We start from the raw sequence: 25,096 nt of genomic DNA, 5'->3' as shown, positions 1-25,096 counted from the left end.
GCTCATTTTTTGCCAAAGATTTCAAACACAGTTAATTCTCAGGCGTATACTAGCCCATAAATGCTGTTAAAAAAAAGCAACATCCTTTTATTAGATGGAATTTTTATTTGGCTTAATTTTATTAGATGCATTTTTTTTAAACAGGTGCAAGCACAAATAGTAAGGAAACATCAATATTTTTTCTCCATCCTCCAGTGCTCTCTTAATCCACAGTCTCAAAGAACCATGGCCCTAGCCTCTCCTCTCCCCCATTTGGGTCACCAAGGTGCTGCTTTCTCCATTTTAATGTCAAGTTTATGAACTTGACGGGCAGGGAGAGATGGGGGGCAGGAAGAGACAGGGTGGGGAGAGATGGGGGGGTGAGGAGAGGGTGGGGGATGGGGAAGAGAAGGAGGGAGAGATGGGGGAGAGCGCAGAGGAAGGTGGAGATGTGTGGAGTGGGGGGTAGTGAGGTCCCAGGTTGTCTTCTGGGCATCACACTCGCAAGAACACTTAGGCAAACTTGAGAGTTTAGAGCTGATAGACTTGATTAAAGAGGCTGTATTTTTTTAAACCTATGAAGTAAGCTAGAAGAACGCGGATGTCATTGACCATGAGCCAGCAATGTGCCCTTGTGGCCAAGAAGGCCAATGGTATCCTGGGCTGCATTAGGAAGAGCATTGCCAACAGGTTGAGGGAGGTGATCCTCCCCCTCTCCTCAGCCCTGATGAGGCCACACCTGGAGTGCTGTGTCCAGTTCTGGGCTCCCCAATACAAGAGAGACATGGAGCTACTGGAGCGAGGCCAGCGAAGGGCTACTAAGATGATTAAGGGACTGGAGCATCTCTCATGTGAGGAAAGGCTGAGAGCTGGGCCTGTTCAGCCTGGAGAAGAGAAGGCTCAGGGGGGATCTTATCAAGGTGTATAAGTATCTGAAGGGAAGGTGCAAAGAGGATGGGGGCCAGACTCTTCAGTGGTGCCCAGTGACAGGATGAGAGGCAACAGGCACAACCTGGAACACAGGCAGTTCCATCTGAACATGCAGAAAAACTTCTTTACTGTGAGGGTGACAGAGCACTGGACCAGGTTGCCCAGAGAGGTTGTGGAGTCTCCTTCCTTGGAGATATTCAAAAGTCATCTGGACGCAATCCTGGGCAATGCGTTCTAGGTGACCCTGCTTAAGCAGGGGGTTTGGACTAGATGATCTGCAGAGGTCCCTGCCAACCTTAACCATTCTGTTCTGTACTGTAGGGGCAATAAACTCTTTCAGAGGGGTGATACTAAACAGCTTAGAAGTAACACCTTATTGTTGCAAGCTTTACTTCCCTCCTGCCCCCCATAAATACCTACTTGCATCTGCAACTCTCTTATGCTAACAGCCTTATTTTGGTATGAGAATATACATGCAAAAGCTCCGCCGATGTATCAATTTCTAAACCAATTTAGTTATATTGATATCATTTTTCGCTTCTGCCAGTGCAAGAGTAATTTACCCCTCTAGTCCACAATATTCACTGCTTTTGCATATTAACTATTTGTGGGGAGTTTGTCACCAACTTTCACACACTAAGAACTTATTGATCCTATCAGTTTATTATAAATATCTATGGTAACTGAACTTGTCCACCTCCACAAAAAATAAATAAATAAAAATCACCCCTTGATACCAGCTACAGAGAGATCAAGTTATACTTTATCAGAGTCCATTTCATATTTTTTTCCTCTCTCTCCTCCTTTCTGCCAAAAGGAGTAGCTATTAAATTTTTCTGCTGAGTCCAAGGCCACTGCAAGTGAGCCCTCGTGGAAGCAAGCTCCCCCCTAAGTAAGGCTTGTTTTCCCTTCTGAAGAGAGAAAGGGCAGGCTTGAAGATTTCCCCAGGGTACCAGGGAAAGGAGAGTGTTTCTGTGTGAAGTATTAGTAGTGGGGAAGGGTAGGAGAAGTAGCATTTGTACTACACTCTTTCTCCTAAGTATGTTAATTATGTTCCTTTATCTCTAAGGCATTGAATTGTAAATCATGGCCTAAGGCACAAAGCTAAAACCAAGAATTTTAAAGTATTTATATGTTAAAATGTTATTGGCTATTTTTAATCTCTTTGTGCATACAGATCTGAGTTTGCTTTACCATTCCCTTGGTTTTGCTCTTATGTCATTTTCCTATAGAAACTGTTGAAGTTCACAATACATTTTGTTTTCTTTTGAAAAAGTTGCTTTTTCTTTTTGGTTACTTAGGGCTGTACAGTCTTAATAGAGCTTCTCTTTGGTGCTCTTATCTTTTAAAATTTTGATATTCGTAAACCAGCAAGATAGAGTTAACAGTCAAGGAATAACATTTTGGGGGAGAAAAAGAAAGCCATCATTAGTATCATATATTCAGCATTGTAAATGGGCCATTACTGATCCTAACTCCATTGGGGGGGGGGGGGGGGGGAAGGACACAAAAACAAGACAGCCAAACACTGAAATGTAATATCATATACAGTAGGTTCTATTCTTTATTTTGCAAGATGGAATGAATTAGTCATTCTGAAAGCAGCTTAAACATTTTGTTTTTAGTTTTAATGATAACACTATTATCAGGTTTCAGAAAAGTTCAAATTAGTAGGCCTGTTATTTTAGTGTGCTAAACATTAACTATTTATAGACAGCTATATTACTTACAAATACCAGTACAGGCAATAGTTAAAAAAAATGTACCAGCTTATAAAGTTTACAAGTATATTTTGAGTTTTAACATTAAAAGTTTTAAGAAAGGGGGAGAAGGAAGAAAGAAAGAGGAAAGAAGGAACAGTTATATTATCCTTCTAGTCTTAAGAAGGAAAAAAAAAAATCCACTGAACTCCTCTCTTAACACAGTGGGCATCTATTTGCATGCAATATAACATATAGCAATTACTCTAATAACCACCTCCAGACCCATGACAGAGCCAGATTTTCTAGAAGAATGTTTAGTTAATAATAGCCTATCACTCCTAGTCTTCATTAACAGACATTTGGCAGTTGACTGGTGATCTCAACAGACAGATTTAGCTGAGATGGTCTCTACAGCCCCCCCCCCCCCCAGTGACCATCTACAATCACAGATTGGCAAAACTTTTTGTCCCCTTCCCATTCTTAACAACACCCTTCAATGCCTTTTTAAGATGAAAAATTAAATAATAAAATTAAATAAAATTAAATTCAAGGCCCCTCACACATAATCATCAGGTACAACAATTTCCAACCTCAGCCTCATTCCTCCCTATCCTCACCTCTCCCTTAGTTTCCTAGGGACTTCTACTAGCAGAGACATAGTTAAATTTCAGCACCTTTTTCCACCTATCCCCCAACTACTATTATTACTATAGTCCTTCCCCTCCCTTCCTCACTGAGGTACCTCCAGTTTTTCTCTTCCCTAAACGCACACAAGCAGAAAGGGAGAAAACGTAGAAAAAAAATCAAGCAGCCTGCATTTCCTAAGAGAGACTGCTAACCATGCATATTTTTACGCCTGCTCCCGCCACATCTTGACAGTGAGAGCACCATAACACCACTCTCCCCCTCACTTCCAGACTGCATAACGCTTAACAAGTCTCCATCGGACCGCCCTTTCTGCGCAGGAGGCGGGTGCTCTCCTCGAGGTGAACCAATGGGAGAACCCCCTTCCTGAACGATGGTGTCGGGTTGGGGAAGCGGTGGGATGAAGCAGGAAGAAGGAATGCCTGTCATCAATGAAGTCATAATCTAATCCCTCTCTGGTTTTGTACTCTGGGTGACTCACAGAGAGGGAAGCCATTCAACACAACATTCCTCTCAAGCAAGGTAAATATAATTTACAATTCTGTTCTCCCCCCTTCCCAGGTACACTCTCGACCTTTGCCATTATAGTCTCTTTTTGAAATAATCTATTATTATTGATTATGCAAGCACGCACCATGCTCACCTTCACTCCTTAAAAAAACACCCCTGCTGGTTCCAAGGATTATTATGCGACCTCCTTCCTTTCCTCCCCACTTTCTCCAACCTCCATCGCTCTAAAAATATTTATATTTCTCGGGGGTGAAGAGAAAAAAAAAAGATCCAATATTTTTGGAATAATCATAATGCAAATCTCTAATAAGAAAAAAAAAAAAGAACCCCGGTTCCTGATTCGTGTCAGCTGCACCAACAGAGAGAAGGAGGAGAAAGGAGGGAATGTTGCGTGTGCGTGTATCTATATCTATCTATCTGTCTGCGTGTGTGTGCGTATATGTAATTTTTAAAGAAAGCGACTGAAAAATTAAGATAATAGTAATCAGCCGCTTTTCCAGTCCTTTGGTATTGCGGCTGAAGAGAGCGTTTAGCTCCGGGCAAAGCAGTAGAGACAGAAATAGATTCCAAAAGTAACAGCTCCTCCAGGAGCAGCTCAGCGGTTGTGATGGGGCTGGGAGATTGGTCTCGTCTCCTTTTCTTTTTCCGCATTGATTGATCGAGGTGTATTTTAGTAGCTATAAACAGGGGGTGCTGGGAGGGAGATTATAATCCTCCCCTCTTTCAAGCAGAAGGGTTAGTTTTATTGCATGCAGCTAGGGCAGCTGAACGTTGCATGTTGAAGTTCAGTGTGTTCCGTTTTAGGAAAGGAGGGAGACAAACATTGCAGTTCGTTAGTGTTTTGTAATAGGATTGTTGTCTTCTATACCAAATATTTAGGTAGATGTGGCCGAGGAAAGAGAAGTGGAGTGGAAAGAGGAGGAAAACAGGTGTGTGTGGGGAGCGGTATTGTTAGAATAGCAGCATTAACCAGTAAAGCCAAGGGGGCTGTGACCCGGATAATCTCCCTGTTTGCCCCAAATGTACAAACACACGGGAGTATGTTTGGGGAGCAGGGGCTGGGGCTTCACTAAGGCTGCAGCTCCTGTTGCCTTTCAGTTTAGTATCGTTCAGTCTGTTTTTAATTGCACAGACAAGTCACTCTTGCTGTAAAGATGTGATTCACTTCCTAAAATAGCTTCTCTCCTTCCCTTTTCTCTGCAAAAAGCAAGCCGTCCCCTCCCCCCCCGCCTTGCAGTAGCCTGAGGAACAAAGAGTGGCGTAAAACATGCGCTTACAATTTTATAATCGCCTTCCAAACAAATCGCATTTCCGGTTTGCACGGAAAATCTGCCTTTTTTGGGGGGGAGGGGAGTACATACACGCTTCTATTAATATAAATGCAAGTTGTTTGTAAAGAGGTGATTCTCATCACCCCGTCGAGAGAGAGGTTTTTATTGTTCTTTGCACAAAAAAAGTTTTGTTTTTTTTTTTCTCCTCTCGGTGATTAAGAGGAGGTGAGCAGAAAATGAGTCTTTCGGCTAGTGTTCCAGTTTGTTACTGGATGCTGTGTGCTGACTGAGCCTGAAGAAGGGGGACAGCTGAGGTCTGTCTCTGCTTGGAGAAAGGAAGAGGCAGGCAAGGTTTTGTGGTGGTTGGAAGTGTCCCCCCTCCCCCCCTTCCCTGTGCGTATGCCATCAGCAGCAGAGTATCAGGAAGTCATAGCAGCCAAATACAGATTCACACATACACGGACGTGTTTGATTGGTGTGACACGATGACAGGGGAAGAAGAGGAGAGACAGGCCTAGTTTTGCCATGAAACATGCTTCCAGTCTATGCATCTGGGTCTTAACCGATCTTGTGCATGCTTAGATCTCACTTTTGGGTGTCACTTCACCAAGGTAACTAACCAGGAAAAGCTGTGCAGCCATTGCTTTGTAGAGTGAGAGGAGAGAGCAGGAACTGGCTCTTTCAAAATGGATTTTTAGATCCTATCAGTCAGGGCTAAAACTTCCTAGGAAGGCAGGAGAGGAAAATATGGTTCTGCTAAACGTGCTCACATGTCGCTTGTGTGTTTGTGGATGGAGGCGCCGGGGTGTGTTGCAGATATAAAGTCGAGGCCTGTACATTCCCCAGCAATCCCGGAAGTTTTGCATTGGTGTTTTAAAAGCAAAAGCTTACAGTTTAATGAAGAAAATCGGAATGGGAAACTTGTGATTTCTAACAATCTGGTCTCTCTGTTGGGGGAGGGGGTGATCGAGTTTGGATCTCTTTTTTAACATTATTCATCTGAAGTTTGTATGTGGATAAAACACATGGTACTTCCCCTCCCCCTCATCTTCTCCAGGCCATGTTTAATGAAGTCCTTTATATTTGCTGAGGGGGGAAATGGAATTTATAAATTTGTCTTCCCCCCCCCCCAAACAAAATTTATGATAAAGGAGCAACAAAATGTACACAATGGAAAAAAGTATTTTTAACCTGTAATTGGAATCAGATCTTTTAAAAGGTATACTAAAGAATAAGTTTTTTAAAAATTATTTTTAATGTGAGTGTCAATATTATCAAATAAATACTGTGCTTAAACCTCAATATGACTAAATAGATTACATTGGAGTTGATTTTCCTTTATAGCTGCTGTTTACTTTGTTTTTGATGTTCAAAATTTTTTTATGTTTTTGATGTTCAAAATTTCCAAACATTAGATGAATTCCATTCTTTCCAAGAAGGTCTTTCATGAATATTTTAGACAGGTAAGTAATTGGCTGAAGAGTCAAATATATAAGGATTTTTTTTAATTGTTGCAAATTAAATATTGTATTTGCTTTCTGTTAAAATGACATGGGACCCATGCCATTTACAGCATTGTTCCATTTGCCTTCTTTCCTGTATATTTAGATCTTTCTTCAGTGTTACTCATATCTAACCATAGCCCCTAAGATTGAGGCAATAAATGTTACATCAAAATTTTTTTCCTTTAGTAGTATAGGAGTTACATGTCAAGGTGGGGCTGCCTTTTCTGTCTGAGTTAGTGTGTTGTTATACAGGAGGGCACACTTTTTCTCTTCGAGAACATAATTGCCCTATTATTCTCATCGACTTTTTTTTCTTTTGTTATTCTAAGGAAAAAATGATGTACCAGAAGGACACTATTAGAGACAGGATTTTATTTTCATATGTAATATATCAGTAAGGAAAAAAAATTGAATGGGTAATGAGTATTTTAAAATAAATTCAAAGTTACCTGTATCATGCAACACATCATCTTGACAGAGATGAGAGTAATGCTTCATTAAATACAGTATTCCATGAGTTATGTCTCAGCTGTAGGACTGGCATTATTATGGTGTTTCATAGAACATATGCACCACAGGAGTGTTCTTGTGGTAGTCATAGATCTTTTCTTTGGTTTGTTTCTGAAGCGGTCTATGAGTATTTCTTAAATTTGAAAAGTGCTTAGACTAACATCAGAGGTTTGAAACTGACAAGAGGAAAAAGCACTCCAGCTAGAGTTCTTGTATTAAATAGATTCTTGACAAAGGTGTGACTGAAATTAATATCTGCAAATATATTTTTTCACTTTTTATTGAATTTTGAAGTTAAAGTCTACTGTGCACAGTAGTAACTTGAAAAAAGTCTAGATTTTTTTTCCTCTCAATTTATGGTCCTGATTAATAATATTGCTGTGATCCAATGATTCTCTTTTCTTAAAGGGGAATTTTCATTTAGTAGCAAATGAGAACATTTTTACAAATCATTACAGTACTCATATTTTTTGTTTCCTGCTGCAATTGAAGATCTCCATCTATGGAGTGTCCTTGACCTCCACCTCTTTTGCACTTCTTCAATTCAGTTTTTCATTTCAGATTGATCCTCTAATGAAGTAATAAATGCAAGATTAAAACATAAAGATTGTCATGAAAATGGCAGCAAGTAGAAGCTTATGCCTTATTTGCAAGATAAAATAGTAGAGGATGAAGAAAGGAAAGGAGTAAACCCTCATTTAAACACACAGCTTTGGTAGTTTGTAAATATACAGGATAATAAGATTGAGACTGAAAATAGTTGTAATCTTTTTTCTGACACACTTAAAATTATCACTTGTCATATGAGCATCTTTTTCTCTCTGCTTTCCCTTGATCCCTAACCAGTCAGCAAAGTTATGGGTCAGTTTTCTGTCCCCTAAAACTACAGTAGAATCTGCACACATAGCACTGAATAGTGCTAATCCAAATATAGACTTGATTTTAGGCACTGGCAGACTGTCTGTAGTGAATATTGATTTGTGCTGAAGTAGTTCCTTATACTCCAACTATCTGCTTTACTCTTTTCCTGAAGGCTATTGCCTTCTCTAGCAAAGCTGTTAGAAGAGATCATATACCTATGCCTCAGCTGCTTTGGTGAAAAATTTGATAACATTGCTTACAATTACCTTCTATGGGCACTTCCCTTGGAATAGCAGCAGTAGATCCAGCCCCTAGCTGTTAGCCACTCTTTTCTTGGTGCTGATTTTGGTTTTCCTTAAGAAGTTAGGCTGTAATTTACAGTGGTTCAGAAATTGCTTCATGAGAAATTGAAACAACTGCACGGTAGGGATGAGAATTTGTACAAGAGCACTGGGAAAGAGTTGGAGGTGGGGACTATTAGAACTAAAATGTTACCAAAGTAAACTGTCTCTTTGTGAAAGAGAGTCTTATGTTACTTGACTCTCCATTGAAATGTCTGTGGTGCAGGTACACAACCCATTCTGCTAGCTCTGCTGTGGGGGAGGATAGTGATCTCTGACAGAGGGCTGGAGAAAAAGCTCTGGACACTGCCACAGCTTGCTTGTCTCTGTCCTAAGCATGTGGATAAAGAATTGAGGTGATGTATTTCTGATTCTATGGTTTGTACACAAAACTGCAAGTTGCCTTCCAGGAGTGAACTTTCATGTGTTCACCTCCTTTTATGTAAATTGAATAGCACTAGTTTATGTCAGTTGAAGATCTGTCTTTTCACCTTTACTGGTTTTATATTGTTTCATATACACTTTCTGTTTATTAATAGAATCATTGTTTGACTCTGAAATGGCAATAGTTAGGTTCTGATAAATGTTATCTAATGAATGGTGTTCTATGGGGATCTAAAATGCAAAACATTGACTCGTCAGTTACTTGTTTTAATTATAGTGAGCTGTCTTCACTATTAATTGGTTCTTAAGCTTCCAGAATCTTAGTTTTGGTTATGGTTAGTAAATTAAGCAAATATCATGAAACATTCATAGTGTCCTTTTGTATTTTTCATGATGTAAGAAAGGTGGTCCCAAGCTTTCCTGTTCCCAGTAACAGTGTATTGTTATTTCATATTTGTATTTCTTCAAAAGCACCTGTTGATCATGACTTCAATTGGAGAGGGGAGGTGGAATCTAATTATTTTCCTGTAGATTTAAAGATGTGGGAAGGTGATCTGCCCTGTAGCATTCTATCAGCATGCAGCTGATGCTTGGGTCTACATTGCCTTTTCATCAGATCTAAATGGTGCAGTTTACTTATTTTCCAGTATCTTACTAAGGCAGGGAATCTAGTTGAAAACATCCAGGTTGAGACTCATTTTGGGTTGACTCAGGCTAGGAAAGACAAAAGCTGGATTCAGTGGTGAAGAGAAACAAATAGAAGAACTGAAAATACTTATTGCTCTATGTGTTGCTAGACTCAGTGTAACTGTCTTGTGCCATAGTTGGCCATTTCTGGATCTTTTGGGGTGTCCAGCTGGTCTTAAATTCCTAAGCAGTAGTGGCGATTTGTTCCCTGTTCTGTAATCACAGAATGGCTGAGGTTGCAAGGGACCTCTGGAGATCATCTAGTCCAACCCCACCTGCTCAAAGCAGGGTCACAGCTCTGAGCAACCTGCTCTAGTTGTCCAGTCATGTTTTGAATATCTCTAAGTAGGGAGACTCCACAACCTCTCTGGGAAAACTGGTCCAGTGTTTGACCACCTGCACAGTAAATTTTTTTTTCTTATGTTTAAGTGGAATTTTCTCTATTTCAATTTTTGCCCATTGGCTCTTGTCCTATCACTGGGCACCACTGAGAAGAGTCTGGCTCCGTCTTCTTTACACCCACTCATCAGGTATTTAGACATATTGATAAGATCCCCCCTTCAGTCTTCTCTTCTCCAGGCTGAACAGGCCCAGCTCTATCAGCCTTTCCTCATGTGAGAGATGCTCCAGGCCCTTAATCATCTTAGTAGCCCTTCGCAGGACTCGCTCCAGTAGCTCCATGTCTCTCTTGTACTGGGGAGCCCAGAACTGGACACAGCACTCCAGGTGTGGCCTCACCAGGGCTGAGGAGAGGGGGAGGATCACCCGCCCTTGACTTGCTGTCAGTGCTCTTCCTAATGCAGCCCAGGATACCATTGGCCTTCTTGGCCACAAGGGCACATTGCTGGCTCTTAGTCAACTTGTTGTCCACCAGGACCCCCAGGTCCTTCTCTGCAGAGCTGCTTTCCAGCAGATCAGCCCCCAGCCTGGACTGGTGCATGGGGTTATTCCTCCCTAGGTGAAGGACCCTGCACTTCCCTTTGTTGAACTGCATGAGGTTCCTCTCTGCCCATCTCTCCAGCCTGTCCAGGTCCCTCTGAATGGCAGCACAGCCCTCTGGTGTCTCAGCCACTCCTCCCAATTTGGTGTCATCAGCAAATTTGCTGAGGGTGCACTCTGTCCCTTCATCCAGGTCATTAATGAAGATTTTAAACAGTATTAGTTTTGGATCAACTAATGTAAACTTTTCCTTGTGTTAAGGAAATTCACACCAATGTTACATTTGCATTCGTAGCAGATTTATTCCAAAGTACATGTAATGTACTTGGATGCTGTGGGTGCCCAAACATCAAGCTTCTAGAGAGCCTATAAAAGAATGAAATAGCTGTATTATTATGTACCTGCAATCAAGAGAACCTGTTAGAAACCTTCCTGGGTGTATGTAAAGTGATTAGTGCAAAAACATTCGTACTTGAGGAATTTTCTGGCCCTCAGAGTGCATTCAAATTCTACATAATGCAAATATTCGCTATCTTAAACTCTTTGATCCAGAAAGGATCACAGAGTCTGGCCACCAATTTGAAAGATTCTAAGTCTTTCTCTTTAGCACTGGGTGATCTAGCTCCTTTTCTCTCCCCATCTGGCTCAAGTCACCCTGACAATGATATATTTTTTTTCCTCTGTCTGAACTCTGGAGTGTCCACCTGAGATAGGAGAAAGTCTCTGGGACCACAGGGAGAACTGTGTGCATTGCCACAATTAATCTAATCCCCACTATCTAATCCCCACTGGTTCCCCTAGCATGGACTCAAGACATGGAAAGGGTTCGATTTGGATACATATTTTGTCTAGGAGAAGGAGCTAACCTCATTTGAGGAAGGGGGTCTGTCATATGCCATTTTCTTTTCTGTGTTCAGAGGAGAGAGAAAAGGTCTGGCCTATAATTTGGTGCTGTTTACAAAAGAAGTTTGTTGATCCTAATGTATAAAAATAAGTCTAAAAAGGAATTTGGGATTACAGTTCAAGAAGAGACTTCTCTTCTTGGAAGTAATATGAATAACCTGTCTCCAGTGGGAGTCTCGTGGGAATGATAAGACTGGACACTTGAAAAGGAGTTAGGTACTTGGTATGTAATAATTTTGAGAGTCTGGGCCATCAGCCTCAACATTTAGGGCAGATGGGATGGAAATTTGTATTGTAATTTTTATTACAATCCTTGAATTTTTTTAGATGCATTTACATTTTCTTGTCTCTGTGACAGTAGCTACTCAATAAATTAGCAGTCTGAAAAAATGGCTCAATTCTGACCATGGGAGAGAGCTGTTTTTATTTTGCTTATCTGAATGTACTGCACCAAAATGTACCCAGACTTGTACCAATGTCATCTGGATAGAACCTGACCAACAGTTTGCAAACACTGCACCTGTTATCTCTTGGTGGATTTTTACTTTTGATTTTATTGAGACTTTTATAAGAGCCTAAAGGAATTGGGTATTTAGTTTTTTGTTGCATTTTAATGAAAATTGGGTGCCTAACTTCCTTAGGTTTCTTGTACAATCTCAATCTTAGTAAACAGCAAACAAGCTATTCTTGAAACTTATTGTCATAAGCTTTTTAGCAGTTCTGCTCTGTAGACAAATCCTTAGTTGGGAGGATCTGCTCTGATTTATGGCAGTGGATGTTCTTCATTTAGCACCATTTTTGTCAGGGAAGACCACCTCCTCTCTTTAAATCCATGTGGGCCCTCAGGCAGGACTTATTAGTAGCATTCAGACAAAATTTGCTGATTATTTTATATTTCCTTAAGAGTTTAGATCTTACACGCTTCTACAGAAAGAAGTAATTTATTCTTTGACAAACAAAATTTCTGAATACAAATCTGTTTAAAAGGATTCACAGTATCCCAGAAGATTGGGAGAGTTTATCGCCTCTTAAATGAAACAAAAGGACTTGATCTAGAGTAGAGAGTGCATCCTTTGCTTCTGGTAGTGATTGTTTTTACAGTTTAGGCACTTGGTACCCCATTAGAAATGAATTTTTAAATCTTCCAAGGTTGCTTTCAGGAAATTTTAATATGTAGATATAAATAATCTTGCAACTTCAATATATTTGTAACTGAGTCCAATTAATTTTTATGAGAACTCCAATGTAAGTTTGAAATAGATGTACACAGAAAGGGAGATTTTGATATCCATTTTAATGGACAGATTTAGATAAAAATACCTTGCACCTTGGGATACTGTGCAATACTAATATTTATTGTACTTCAACATTTATTGCATAGTAATTCTGTTTAAATTATTCTTGATAGTGGTGTTGGTGATAGGCTCTTACTTGTTAAAATGTTTGAATTTGGCTTCCAGGATACAGGGAGATTGAACTATGAGAGGGTTCTTGTTATAATCACAGAATAGTTAGGGTTGGAAGGGACCTCTGGAGATCATCTAGTCCAACCCCTTTGCTCAAGGCAGGCTCAACTACAGCAGGCTGCTCAGGACCATGTCCAGTCAGGTTTTGAATATCTCCAAGGATGGAGACTCCACAACCTCTCTGGGCAACCTGGTCCGATGTTCAACCACCCACCCAGAACTGGACACAGCACTCCAGGTGTGGCCTCACCAGGGCTGAGTAGAGGGGGAGGATCACCTCCCTTGACCTGCTGGCAACGCTCTACCTAATGCAGCCCAGGATACCATTGGCCTTCTTTCCTGCAAGGGCGCATTGCTGGGTCAGGTCCAACTTGTTGTCTGCCAGGACCCCCAGGTCCTTTTCTGCAAAGCTGCTTTCTGCTACTGGTGCATGGGGTTATTCCTCCCTAGGTGCAGGACCCTGCACTTCCCTTTGTTGAACTCCATGAGATTCCTCTCTGCCCATTTCTCCAGCCTGTCGAGGTCCCTCTGAATGGCAGCACAGCCCTCTGGTGTATCAGCCACTCCTCCCAAATTTGTGTCATCTGTAAACTTGCTGAAGGTGCCTTCCATTCGAACATCCAGGTCATTAATAGAGAGGTTAAACAGTATTGGCCCCAGTATCGACCCCTGAGGGACACCACTAGAGACTGGCCTCTAGCTGGAATTTGTGCCTCTCATCACAACCCTTTAAGCCCAGCAGTTGAGCCATTTCTGTCCCCCTCACTGTCCACTTGTCTAGTCTGTATTTCATCAGTTTGTCTTATGAGGATGGTATGTGAGACAGTGTTGAAAACCTTACTAAAGTCACGAGAAATGACATCCACTGCTCTCCCCTCATCCACCAAGCCAGTCATTCCATCATAGAAGGCTATCAGGTTGGTTAAGCATGATTTCCCCTTTGTGAATCCATGCTGACTACTCCCGATCACCTTCTTGTCCTTCATATGCTTGGAAATGGTTTCCAGGATTATTTGCACCATCGCCTTTCCAGGGATCGAGGTGAGGCTGACTGGCCTGTAGTTCCCTGGGTCCTCCTCCTTGCCCTTCTTGAAGAGAAGAATGACATTTGCTTTCTTCCAGTCCTCAGGAATCTCCTCCAATCGCCATGTCCTTTCAAAGATGATTGAGAGTGGCCTTGCAATGACATTGGCCAGCTCCCTCAGCACTTGTGGGTGCATCTCATCAGGGCCCATGGACCTGCGTCTGTCCAGTTTGTTTCAATGTTCCCTAACCTGATCCTCCTCTACTGAGGATAAGTCTTCCTAGCTCCAGACTTTTCCACTGGTTTCCGGGGCCTGGGATTCCTGAAGGTAAGCCTTACCAGTAAAGATTGAGGCAAAGAAGGCATTGAGTACCTCAGCCTTTTTCATGTCCCCTTTTACTAGCCCCCCCACCCACATTTTCCCTCAGTCTTCCTTTTGCTGCTGATGTACCACCTTCTTGCCCTTCACATCCTCACCAGACTCAACTCCAGGTGGGCTTTGGCTTTCCTAACCCCATCCCTGCATGCTCACACAGTGTCTCTATATTCCTCCTGGCTCCTCTGACCCTGCTTCCAACTCTTGTACGCTTCCTCTTTATGTTTGAGTTCAGTCAGGAGCTCCTTGTTCATCCATGCAGGCCTCCTGCCCCCTTTGCTTGATTTCTTGCTTGTTGGGATGGACCAATCTTGAGTTTGGAGGAGGTGATCCTTGAACGTCAACCAGCTGCTATATTTTTCAATATAGTGATTATATAAAAGTTCCTTTTCCTCCATAGAAATGTCTCTTGTCCTTCATATAGGCAAATTGTAGGCCCCTTCTAAGAAGACATAACTTGATGTATACAGTTGTGATGATTTTAAAACAGGATTGCTGTTGTGGTGATGCTGTGGGATTGTGGGCCCTAATTAGCCTCTGTGGTGTTCTGTTGTGATCTTTTTTTAATAGAAAAGCTTCAGAGGTATCAGCATGTCTTACCCTGTAAGGAAATAGGATCCCAAGGCAGTTTATTTCAAGTGAGTTCAACAGACCTTGTTCTAATTTGTTGCCTTGAATCAGAATAGAAACATAACAGAAGGGAATTTATAAACAAAAGCTAGTATATACTTTTTGATCCTGATAGAACGTGTAATTAATGGGGGGAGGGGGCGGAATACCCAAATAAGGTCTTGATGCAGTAGCATTTTGCTTGATATATTGGTTCTGTTAGATAAATGCTCTTTTAATTGTGAAAGGAACAAGATTGTCAGTTCTGTAAACTTGGAATTCCTTGTTTGCAAGCAACATGGGGCAGTCAGCAGTAGCTACCATCCTATTCTCCTCCATCATGTCTTCTCAATGGGCCTCCTCTGCTTTGATGGGAATCCTGGGAGGGTACTTTGTTGTTCTTATCTGTTCCATGCTTGACTTCTGCTAGCCAGGATGCTAATTACAATGTGAGTTTATAACAGTTGTTTAGTAATGGGGTTCAGATGGCTTACATCAGAAAATAACTAGAGTCATTTGTTGCCAACTGTGGATTGTGATGGATCCAGATATTGGAGGTGGAATGCTTGTTCTTCTGCTATAAGTTCTACAAGGATAGATGATGGGTCAGGGAGACCTGCTAGGTCTTAGAATGTACCATCAAAATAAAATGTTGTTTAAAGTAAAGGCAAAGTAAAATGCTGTTTAAAAAGCTTTGTTTTTTATTGCATTACATTTATTATTATGGGGTACATGACCATGGGCAGGTAGCCTTATTATAAAACTACAAAGTCAAGTGAAAGAAGCAAATAGGGTAAGCCTATCTAATGGCCAGTTGCTGCTAAAAGGGGTGGTACTACCTGCTCCTTTGTGCTGGCACTGATGCTCATCTGACCCCACAGCAAGTCAGCTCAGCAACCTAAATCAGCAGAAAATTAGTTTTCGTAGGGTTAGTTTTCTGCTGGTTTAGCTCCTCAAATAATGAAATCACTGTGTGATCAGACATGTGGAGTTGGTATCGCTGGGAGGGAGGAGGGAGCACCAAGAAACAGGACTGATCTTGTTAGCAGCAACTGACCAGCAGTTTTGTAAAAGGATGGCATCTGTGTCTCTGTATTACAATACACTGGTATTAGTAGACTAGAAATTCCAACTGTTAGACACTGATAAGAGTTTGCAGAAAGCTGGAAGACTGATTCAAACTTGTAGTCTGCTTCAATTTGTTCCGTTAAATACACAGAAATAAAAAATAGTAGTTGGTTCTCCAGCAAGTTGAAGGTCTATAATTCATTTTTTGGGCTCTTACCATTTTATAAGCCACTTGAGCTGTGTTCTCATGGCTTGTGACATCAGCAGAACCCCTCAAGTGAATTATAACTGTGTTCACTCCAAAGCAATCTGTCGTCTTGTGTGTTTCACTTGATATTGTGATTGCATACAGAGTTAATTGGAAATGTCCTTAATTAAATATTTAAATACAAAAAAATCTGTCATATAACAGTCTTAATCATTTTAATACTTGTTTTCTTGTATTATCCTGAATTTTATAAGAACTTCATTCCAATTGCATCTGAGGGATTTAGAAAGAGATTTCCAAACACACATTTGAATGAGATGCCCAATGCTCGTTTGTCCCTTGCTTGACTCCATGTGATAGAACTTGATGATAACAAGTAAGGAGGGTTGGACTAGATGACCTCCAGAGGTCCCTTTCAATCTCAACAATCTCATTCTGTGAAGTTCAACTCATTCTCTAGTAGATGTTTCCTTTAGCCTACCAGATATTTTGTTCTGTGGATGATACATAAACATCCCAAAACAGGCTGAACTGTCAGGTTCCTTTATTCTTCTAGTGGGCTTTTTGATGGATGAGTAAACTGATGCGCCACACTAAATATCATTTAAGCATTTTCTGCTGATGACAACTTGCATGTGTATGTGCATGTGTGATGCTTGTCAACAGATTTTCTCCAGTATGTTTTTTTTCCTGACTATATTCCGCTGACCCTAATGTCACATGGAAATTCTGTTTGTTTATTTATTTTTCATTAGAGCTCTTCTCTCAGTTGAAAAGGAGACAGAAAATAGATGTCCACGCCAATGGACCCTGGCACAATGCCTCATCCTGGTCCTTCCCCAGGGCCAGGTCCTTCACCTGGACCAATTCTAGGACCTAGCCCAGGACCAGGGCCATCTCCTGGCTCAGTACACAGCATGATGGGGCCGAGTCCTGGACCACCTAGTGTCCCACATCCAATGCCAACAATGGGGCCCACTGATTACCCGCAGGAAGGCACGCACCAGCTGCATAAGGTAATTGTTTTTTTTATAAGTGAGCTTTTTTTCCTAGACTTCTCTCCATTGATTAAAAAGCATACTTTTACTACATTTAGACCTGCAGAACAGCAAGCTATTCCACTTCATGTATCACAAGCAAAACTGCAGCTACACTTTGATTCTATCTTTATTACTTACGATGATGCACATATCGGATCAAACACAGGTTTTTTTTTTTTTGTTTTTAATAGACCAGTTTGAACTGCAGTGCTAGCAGTTATACAAATCTTAACTTGTAAACCATGCACTCTTCAATAGAATAGGCCTTGCTAGAGAATAAAATTGGAGTGCTACAAGACCATTCTAGCAGCCATTTTTTGTAATTAAACCTACATGTTAGATCTTGTAAGATTCTTTTCTGAGGTCTGTTTGGAACTATTCTGTTTCCATATTGCTTTTTCCTGGGGCGGCTTTTTTTTCATGAATTTTTTTTTATTGTTATCTCTTAAAAGGCTTAAATATTTGTTTAATCTTCCATGTCGATTTAAAAATTATTCTCAAATTAATTTACATAGGCTCCATCTCATTAAGGAATTTAAAACTATGTAATTTAAAGCATGTGAGTAATCTGACTTCAGTGGTGGTTGTCATATGCTTAAATTTACATGTGTGTTTACACAATCAGTTTCCTTTGCTATAAGGAAATAGTCATGTCTGAAATTTTCTTTTTGAGAACATTTTCTTACTAATTCTCATCTTTTATTCGATTATGAAGTAAAGTTGTGGAATTTATGATAACTTCAATTTCACAGATGTTCTACCCACATAAATATGCAATAACTGCTTACAGGAGCAAGATATCAGTTCAAAACCTTTTGGTGATTATTGTTGGTATCACTTGGAATTGTTGTGGTTGTTGCTATAAGCATATAGAGAAGTTTTCAAATTAAAATAAAAACGAACCTTTTTTTAATTTAAAAACCTTTTAAACTCTTTCTGAAATGACAGCTTCTTCAAGTTGCCTTTTTCACATATGGCTCAATCTGAGTTATTAAAACAATGATTGTCGTGTCTGGTCAATAAGGACATGACACTGGTTATCCTCTTCAGTATGAAAAAACACATCATTAAAACTTTTGATAACATAAAGACAGTGTGGAGGGGAGCCATGGCCCAGGACCCCACTTGTATTTTACTGCTGAAATCATCATCTTTGAGAGGTCGGTACATTCAGTACTTAAATTTTATGCACATGAATCTTGAAGCATCAAATTATTTTAGCTGTTAGCTATATTAGACATTTACAATTGGCGTTTCCTTGTTTATGGGGTCAGTGACTGTCCAAGATGCCAGCATTCTGGTGAATACCAGAAACTGAATAGGCAGTCTGGGTTTACATTCTTCAACTGTCTCAGCTTTTTCTCTCTTGAGAGATTCCTGAACTGCACAAGAGAGGAAGCACCTGGAATTCTGCAGTAGAACAGTTGAATACTCCATACAATACGTGTAACTTCTACATCTGGCTTCACCTTGTGCATTCTTAAGGAGCTGGATGCTATGTCAGTAATAGAAACAAATAACATCCCACAAAGGTCTTACAGAGGATTTAGGAGCATCTTGAAGAAGTTCTGTGTACCAGAGTAGAAGTTATGCCTTTGAGATACTTTAAGGCTTCTTTTGAAAATTGTACCATGACCATAAAGAGTCCAGATAGCTGACCCAAAGGTAACCAGTATAGCTAGAGCAAAATTACTTCCCCTTCTCTACCCTGATTCTGGAAATGGGACTAAGACTGTAACTGCACAAGTATTTCTTTTAGCAGCACTGTCAGCTTAAACAGCCTTGTTCTTCTTCAGGCTGCCAGTTCATTTGTTGTGGTACACCTATGTGTGTGTGTGACTGAAGTAGACAAAATGTCCTCTGGTTCATGCAGTTATTTGTGAGATAGGCATATTTGTGCATATATATGCAATGGGACGTGGTTCTCACTTTTAAAATTGACAAACTAACCAGTAAAACACCTTCATTCTGTATTGGATAGTTGACTAACTTGCAGAGAATAGTATAATGCATACAGAATTTAAAAGAATCCAAAGTATGCAGAAGTATATGAAAAAAATGATTGATATAAGTGTTAGGGGTTGCTGAATCCTGTAGTCTGACAAGGGTGAGGCTGCCACAGCTCTGTGCCCCAGGTCCAGCCAGTAGTGAGGCTGAGCATGTATTCCCAATAGGCACACATGCACACACTACATATATACATGGCCAGCCACATAGATCAACACAGACAGAAAACACAGCACTTGCAAATGCAACCATCGCCAACAGCCTTGTCCTGTTCCCCTCTCTGGCTGATCAGGAGGAAAGCCTGTTAGGGGGAAATATATACATATATGCACTGTGGTTCCCTCTAGTAGCTGGGCTGAGACACTCAGTCAGTTGCTTACCCCTGGATCCCAGGTCTCCCCAGTTGCTGGCACCTGGACATACGAGCCCCTGGGGCCTGCAGCCCCACTCCAGTTGCTGGTACAGACCCCCTTGCACACACAGACACACATGGACACATGTGCTATGGATCCCTCCAGTAGCTGGCCTTAGACACTCAGTCTACTCAGTAGCTGGCCCTGGATCCCCTGGTCTCCCAGTTGCCTCACACAGACACACACATGTGCAAATGGGTCTCTCTGATAACTGGTCCAGACCTATGGCCTTATCAGTAGCTGACCTCCAGACCCCGTGGTCCCTCCAGCAGTTGGCTTGGACCCCCTGGTCCCCCTGGTAGCCAACTCACAGGCTCTCTGGTCTCTCCAGTATCTGGCCCAGACTTAAGGCTGCTTTGATTCCTGGCTCCCCAGCCTCTTATCCTACTCGCCAGCCAGTCCAGGTTGATGTGTGCTAGCAATCACACACTAGCATACATACCCACACAATATGCACACGCTCTGGTCTCTGCGGTTCCTGGCACCCCAGACACACGGGCTCCTGTGACCCGTGGTCCGACTCCAGTGGCTGGCACTTAGCCCTCCATACACACATGCACATACAGAATAGAGAGCCCCTCACCCAGGAAAATAGTTAGAAATGGAGTCTAATGAGACGACAGGCCAGACAGCACCGATCAGGCGCGGGGCACGGCCAGGCAAGTGTACTGGCCAGCAGCCTCTTCACACGTGACTGGCCCTTTTTAATCCCTTTTCCCCTCTCTTTTCCTAGTTTGTTCCTCCCCAAACCACCTTGATCCCTCCCTTTCCCTGCCTTTGGTTCCTCCCCTAAGCATCCCATGATAAGTCTTGCGCAATCCCCAAATGCACTTCCCTGCATCCCATGATGTGTCCCATACCCCTAGGCAGTAACCCCCCCTCAGCCTGTGAGGTGACCCAGAGAGCCTCTCCCCTTGACTCATCTTGATGGGTGCCACCTCCAGCCCATGGAGAGGGGCTGGGGCAGGGGCTCCATTTTCACTGATCAGGTTATTGGGGTTCCTCCACCCATCAGTGTTCCTCTGCTCCTTTGTGTTTATGTAGATGAGCCTAACATTAAGTTGGTATTAATAAATCTCATAGGTCCCATAGTTCACATACTTAACAACACTGGTGTGAAAATTAAATGCTATATACTCAAATAGCCAGAAAGCCTGTACACAGGAAAACTTACTATTGATTTATAGAATATAGTTATGACAGAAACAATAAACTCTTTCTCACAAATTTTTGGAATAAAATTTAGTCTATCAATCAAATTGTCAGGGAAATTCTTACAATTCCAAGTGCAGATTAAAGGTTGTTGCTCAAGTATTTTGCAGATGTAAGGCATTTACATGGGTTTAAATGAAGCAAGTACTTAAAGAGAGTTCCATTGGGGGTTGTTACTAAACAGATAAACTATAACAGCCTCAGGAAATCTCCTGAGCTGTAAATAGTTGGAAGCTGGGAGGATAGGAGATGGAAGCACTGTTATATGTTTGTCCTGATCTTATTCTTCCTGGGCATCTACTTATGGCACCTTCTGGAGACAGAATATAGGGAAAGATGGTCTTGGTCTGAAGCGGTATAGCTGCTCTTATGTACCAACTGGGCCATGTAATTTTTAACTATATATATTTGTTAATCAGGGCAACAATACATCTGTTTACTTTGCATAGATATTACATGAGGGACAGAAAGAGGACTGTGCACTCTATAATTTCACTTTCTATTTGCTCCTAACCTGAAGCATAAGCCCTTGTTTTGTGACTTTATTTATAACCATGTATACCATAAATGATTGCTGGCTGTAGAAAAATGTCGCAAGAAGGATTGTTACTTGAGGTAAAAGTGAGTGACTGAAGAAACAGTTATCCTACAAAAATGATATTTTTTTGCATTTAAATGTATTATTTGTTTGCTCAAACGTTCCAGTAAAACAGAAAGCAAGTGCTTTCCTCTTTCAAATACTGTTGGTGAACATATCTACCTACATTAGACATTTTAAGAGCTTTAAAATGGTGTTCTAGTCCTGGAAATGACACCTTCTCCAGCACACCTGTTCCCTATATGAATTTTGATGTGTTTGTTTACTTTATTGGAAAAAACCCAAAGAATATATTACTGTCAGCCTTGAAAAATCAACAGAGCCCTGGAAGAAATGGCTTTTTGCTGGTTTATGTATGATTCACAGAGTTGGCAAATTCCCAGCTGCAAGGATCAACCACAGTCAGTCCCGTTGTCCACCAGTTATGCCCTCAGTTATACCTGTGCACTTATGACAACAGACTGGCATTTGGCCTGTGGAATTTTCGTAGTATGTAGGGAGGATGCACAGTCTAGAAGCTAAGCTTTATATTCAGATCTCAGCCTCTGACTTGAGGACCAATGATTTCTTTCAATTTATTTTATTTTGAAACCCTAGTCTGACTGTTTACTTGCAAACAGATGAAATTTGATCCGCAAATAATTGCCATGTAATGCAATTTATGAAAAGACCTTGATTGCTAAATGAAGAGTAAAAGCGATGTAATTACAAATTTTCATATGCCTTAGCCAATACCTAAAATAAAAAATCTGTAAATGTGCACTTGAATGTAGTTGAGGCACATCTCTCATGATTATATTTTCTACAAGTGTTGTTTATGTAGCATATCCTATTCCCCACTAATTCTTACTTACATGGAACAAAGAAAAGGAGTAATGTATGCTTCCTTTTTTTGTTAAATATGTCTAAGCTTTATACTTTTTTGCTGTGATAACACAAAAATCCCCCCCCCCCCTTAGTGGTACAGTTAGTGGGCCCCTCTTCCCCCCCTCTCCCCCCTCTCAGCCTTTTCTTCCCCCTCATCTCCCCCCATCCTGCAATGGGGAGAGGTGGGGGCAAGTTGCAGAGCCTGTTAGTTCCTACAGGGCCCTGACAACAGCCAGGCCTTCACATCCTCCTCTGCCTTCCTCTATATGCTACATACCAGTAAGAAGTTGACTCCTTTAATGGAATCTTTGTGTTTGAAGAGGAACAGCATTTGGGACATTCTAGTATAGCGGTGACTGAAAGGCAAAAGGCTGGGTTAGTAGTTCAGCCCAAGCCACATGCTGTACTGTTCTAAGTTGGTCTGCATTACACTGCTTTGTAATATGAAGTCAATATAGTTCATTTTTTTTCTTTTTGGACAATTTTCCTCCAGTTTGTAGTACTTGGCAGTGTCCAAACAGCTCATAAGGAAGCAGAAAAAGAAAAGGAAGAAGCAGCAGGGAGGGAGATAAACATTCTCATGTTGTGCTCTGCTTTCCAAAAGATCTGATTCCAGGGGTAGAGAGTCCCATTGTATTTACTTGTAATAGGTAGTACGAGAAGTTTATACTCTTCTTTACGTATTTGTGTAAATTTTTAGTTTATGATGTCCCTTAGATTTTTTTTTAGTGGCTATATTTACTTTTTTTTTTACAGCCCATTGATGGCTTGCATGAAAAAGGAATGGTTGAAGATCTTCACTGTAGCTCCATGAAGAGTATACGACCTCCTCACCCTGGAATGGGCCCACCTCAGAGTCCAATGGACCAACATAGCCAAGGTTTATACATGTTATGCATGAATATGATTTTGGGGCCCTTTTGTGCTACAGAAAGTCACAAGTTCCTTGGAACAAGTTTCCTATATTTCCTTTGTGCTCTGTTTGGAAAGGATAAGTTGTGATATTGAGGAGAGTGGAGGAATAAATTAATTCTCTTGCTTTTTGGAGTGTTCATAAACCATGTACTAAAAAGGGGGGTAATGTAAGGGGTTGGGTAAGGTTCTAACCTGTGACCTGGGAAACTTCGTGCGACCTTGAGCAAATCACTCAAATCCATTATAGGTTTCAATTCCCATCTATAAGAGAAATATTCTTCTATTTTGTCAGCACTGTAAACATAAATGCATTAAAGAGTTTGATCTGTTTGAATCCTATGATGAAGGAATCATAAGAGAGAAATCAAGCCAACCTGGAGTGGTCTTCTTTAATATCTAACATGTTTGGTCAAGTGCTGTTCATAGTTTTTGCCAAAAAATTGTGCCCAACAACAGAAACAGAATAGAAACTAATTTCATCACAGCTCTGCATGTCTTCTTCATGTCATTTAGCTCACAAAGTAAAAGGAAATGTATTCTATAAGCAGCTCAGTATGTTGAAGATTTAACTGATAACACTGGCTTTCATTAATTAGTTCAGCAGATAAGGTTCTGTGTAATGCATAACTAATTGTATTATATACTAATTGTTGGGGCCTAAAGACCTCAACTAAAATTAGGAGTCCTGTTTTACAAATCTATTAAGAGATGGTCCCTTTTTTAATGTGTTTTTGTGTGTTAGATTGGATAAGACAAATGGTGGGAGGAGAAAACAGATATAGATTAGCAGAATGTCTTTGCTTGAACTGCTGTGTGACTTTGAGTGGACTGTGACTGGAATCCTGGTCTATACTTGGTCTTGTACCTGTCCTGTACCATGAACATTGGAAAATACTGTTTTTCAGTTACACCTTTCACTATCAATTAAGTGAAATAGAAGTAACTTCTGAAGATACACGTTCTACATCAGATAAAAGTTTTTCCCTTGATTTCAGTGGGATTCAAGCATGCTCATTTGAGAGCAAAATTTTACCTCAGTTTGCATTCAGAGACAGTTTTTCTTTGTAACAAATTTGTTCTTTAAAATGAACAGGACGTTTACTCTGAAAATGAAAACTGGTTCAATTTAAATATAATGGGCTAATAATACAAGAGCATAAATTGAAAATGCTTCAATTACAAATAGCTGTAAATTGTTTCCCCCTTTCATCTGCTTGCTGGGTTCCGATTTCAGGTTTGTCCTTGCCCTGTAACAGATGACAATATTAGCAACAGCTAAGGCAGACTAAAGACTGCAGCTTGGTCTTGCAGGAATTTGTTCTTGGCTCAATGCTATTCAATATATTTGTCATTAATCTGGAGAAAAATATAAACTTGTTGCTGGTAGAATTTGCAGATAACACAGTAAATAGCAGTAGCAGTGAATAACAAAAGGAACAGGTCAATTATATATGCTGACCAGGATGACAGAAAGATAAAAATGGACTGAAACAAACAAAAAACCCTCTTGTTTTTTCCTGGGATTTGGAACAAAATAAGTGCAGTTATTGTGATACAGCAGTGAAACCCCCTCCAGTTAGAATGTTTAAAGTGCTCTGTTCACAGTTGTTAAAAGAACTTGAAGCACAAGATACTCAACAGTATATTTCTCCAGTCCTAATTTTAAATGAATTGCACACTTTGGGCCTCCATATCTTTCTCTTCGTTGATAGTTTCACAAGAGATGATGTTAGCACTGGCCATATTACTGATGAGGAAAATTTTATACTTTGCTTACCTTAAATTTTCCTGTAGCTTCAGTCTTGTCTGAATATATTTCTCACTGTATGTTTGTTCTAAGATGTTATGTGCTTTCACTGTGTATTGTGAATGCCTATTCTGTTCCTTCTTCTGAGACTACATTCACCGTTTCAATAAAAATCCTCCCCTGCCCTACCATCAGTTGTATCAGAGCTGGCAGCAGTTGGAGTTTTAACGTATATGGTCCACATATATTTTCATCATTTAAGTTATCTTAACATTTAGTGGTAGTTAAGAGCTCAGTTGACTTAAGCACTGTTGAATGTTCCACTGCTTGGAATGATGGAATCTTGACTGTTTGCATCCAGTGCTATCTATTGCGGCT

At 40.7% G+C, this 25,096-nt stretch overlaps 1 protein-coding gene across 1 annotated transcript in view; it reads left to right on the top strand.

Annotated features, from left to right (window-relative positions):
* The first annotated feature begins 3,631 nt into the window (after positions 1 to 3,631).
* Positions 3,632 to 25,096, top strand: part of LOC135324464 (probable global transcription activator SNF2L2) — a 136,724-nt gene continuing 115,259 nt past the window's right edge. The window contains exons 1-3 of the mRNA XM_064500953.1: positions 3,632 to 3,779; positions 16,675 to 16,935; positions 22,813 to 22,936. Of these exons, the coding sequence (XP_064357023.1) occupies positions 16,711 to 16,935; positions 22,813 to 22,936 (349 nt within the window). The 5' untranslated portion in view covers positions 3,632 to 3,779; positions 16,675 to 16,710. The remainder of the gene's footprint in view (positions 3,780 to 16,674; positions 16,936 to 22,812; positions 22,937 to 25,096) is intronic.

Source organism: Dromaius novaehollandiae, chromosome W, assembly GCF_036370855.1.
Source record: "Dromaius novaehollandiae isolate bDroNov1 chromosome W, bDroNov1.hap1, whole genome shotgun sequence".
Taxonomy (NCBI): domain Eukaryota; kingdom Metazoa; phylum Chordata; class Aves; order Casuariiformes; family Dromaiidae; genus Dromaius; species Dromaius novaehollandiae.
The sequence above is the reverse complement of the archived record's forward strand: the minus strand, read 5'-3'. Positions and strand labels throughout refer to the sequence as shown.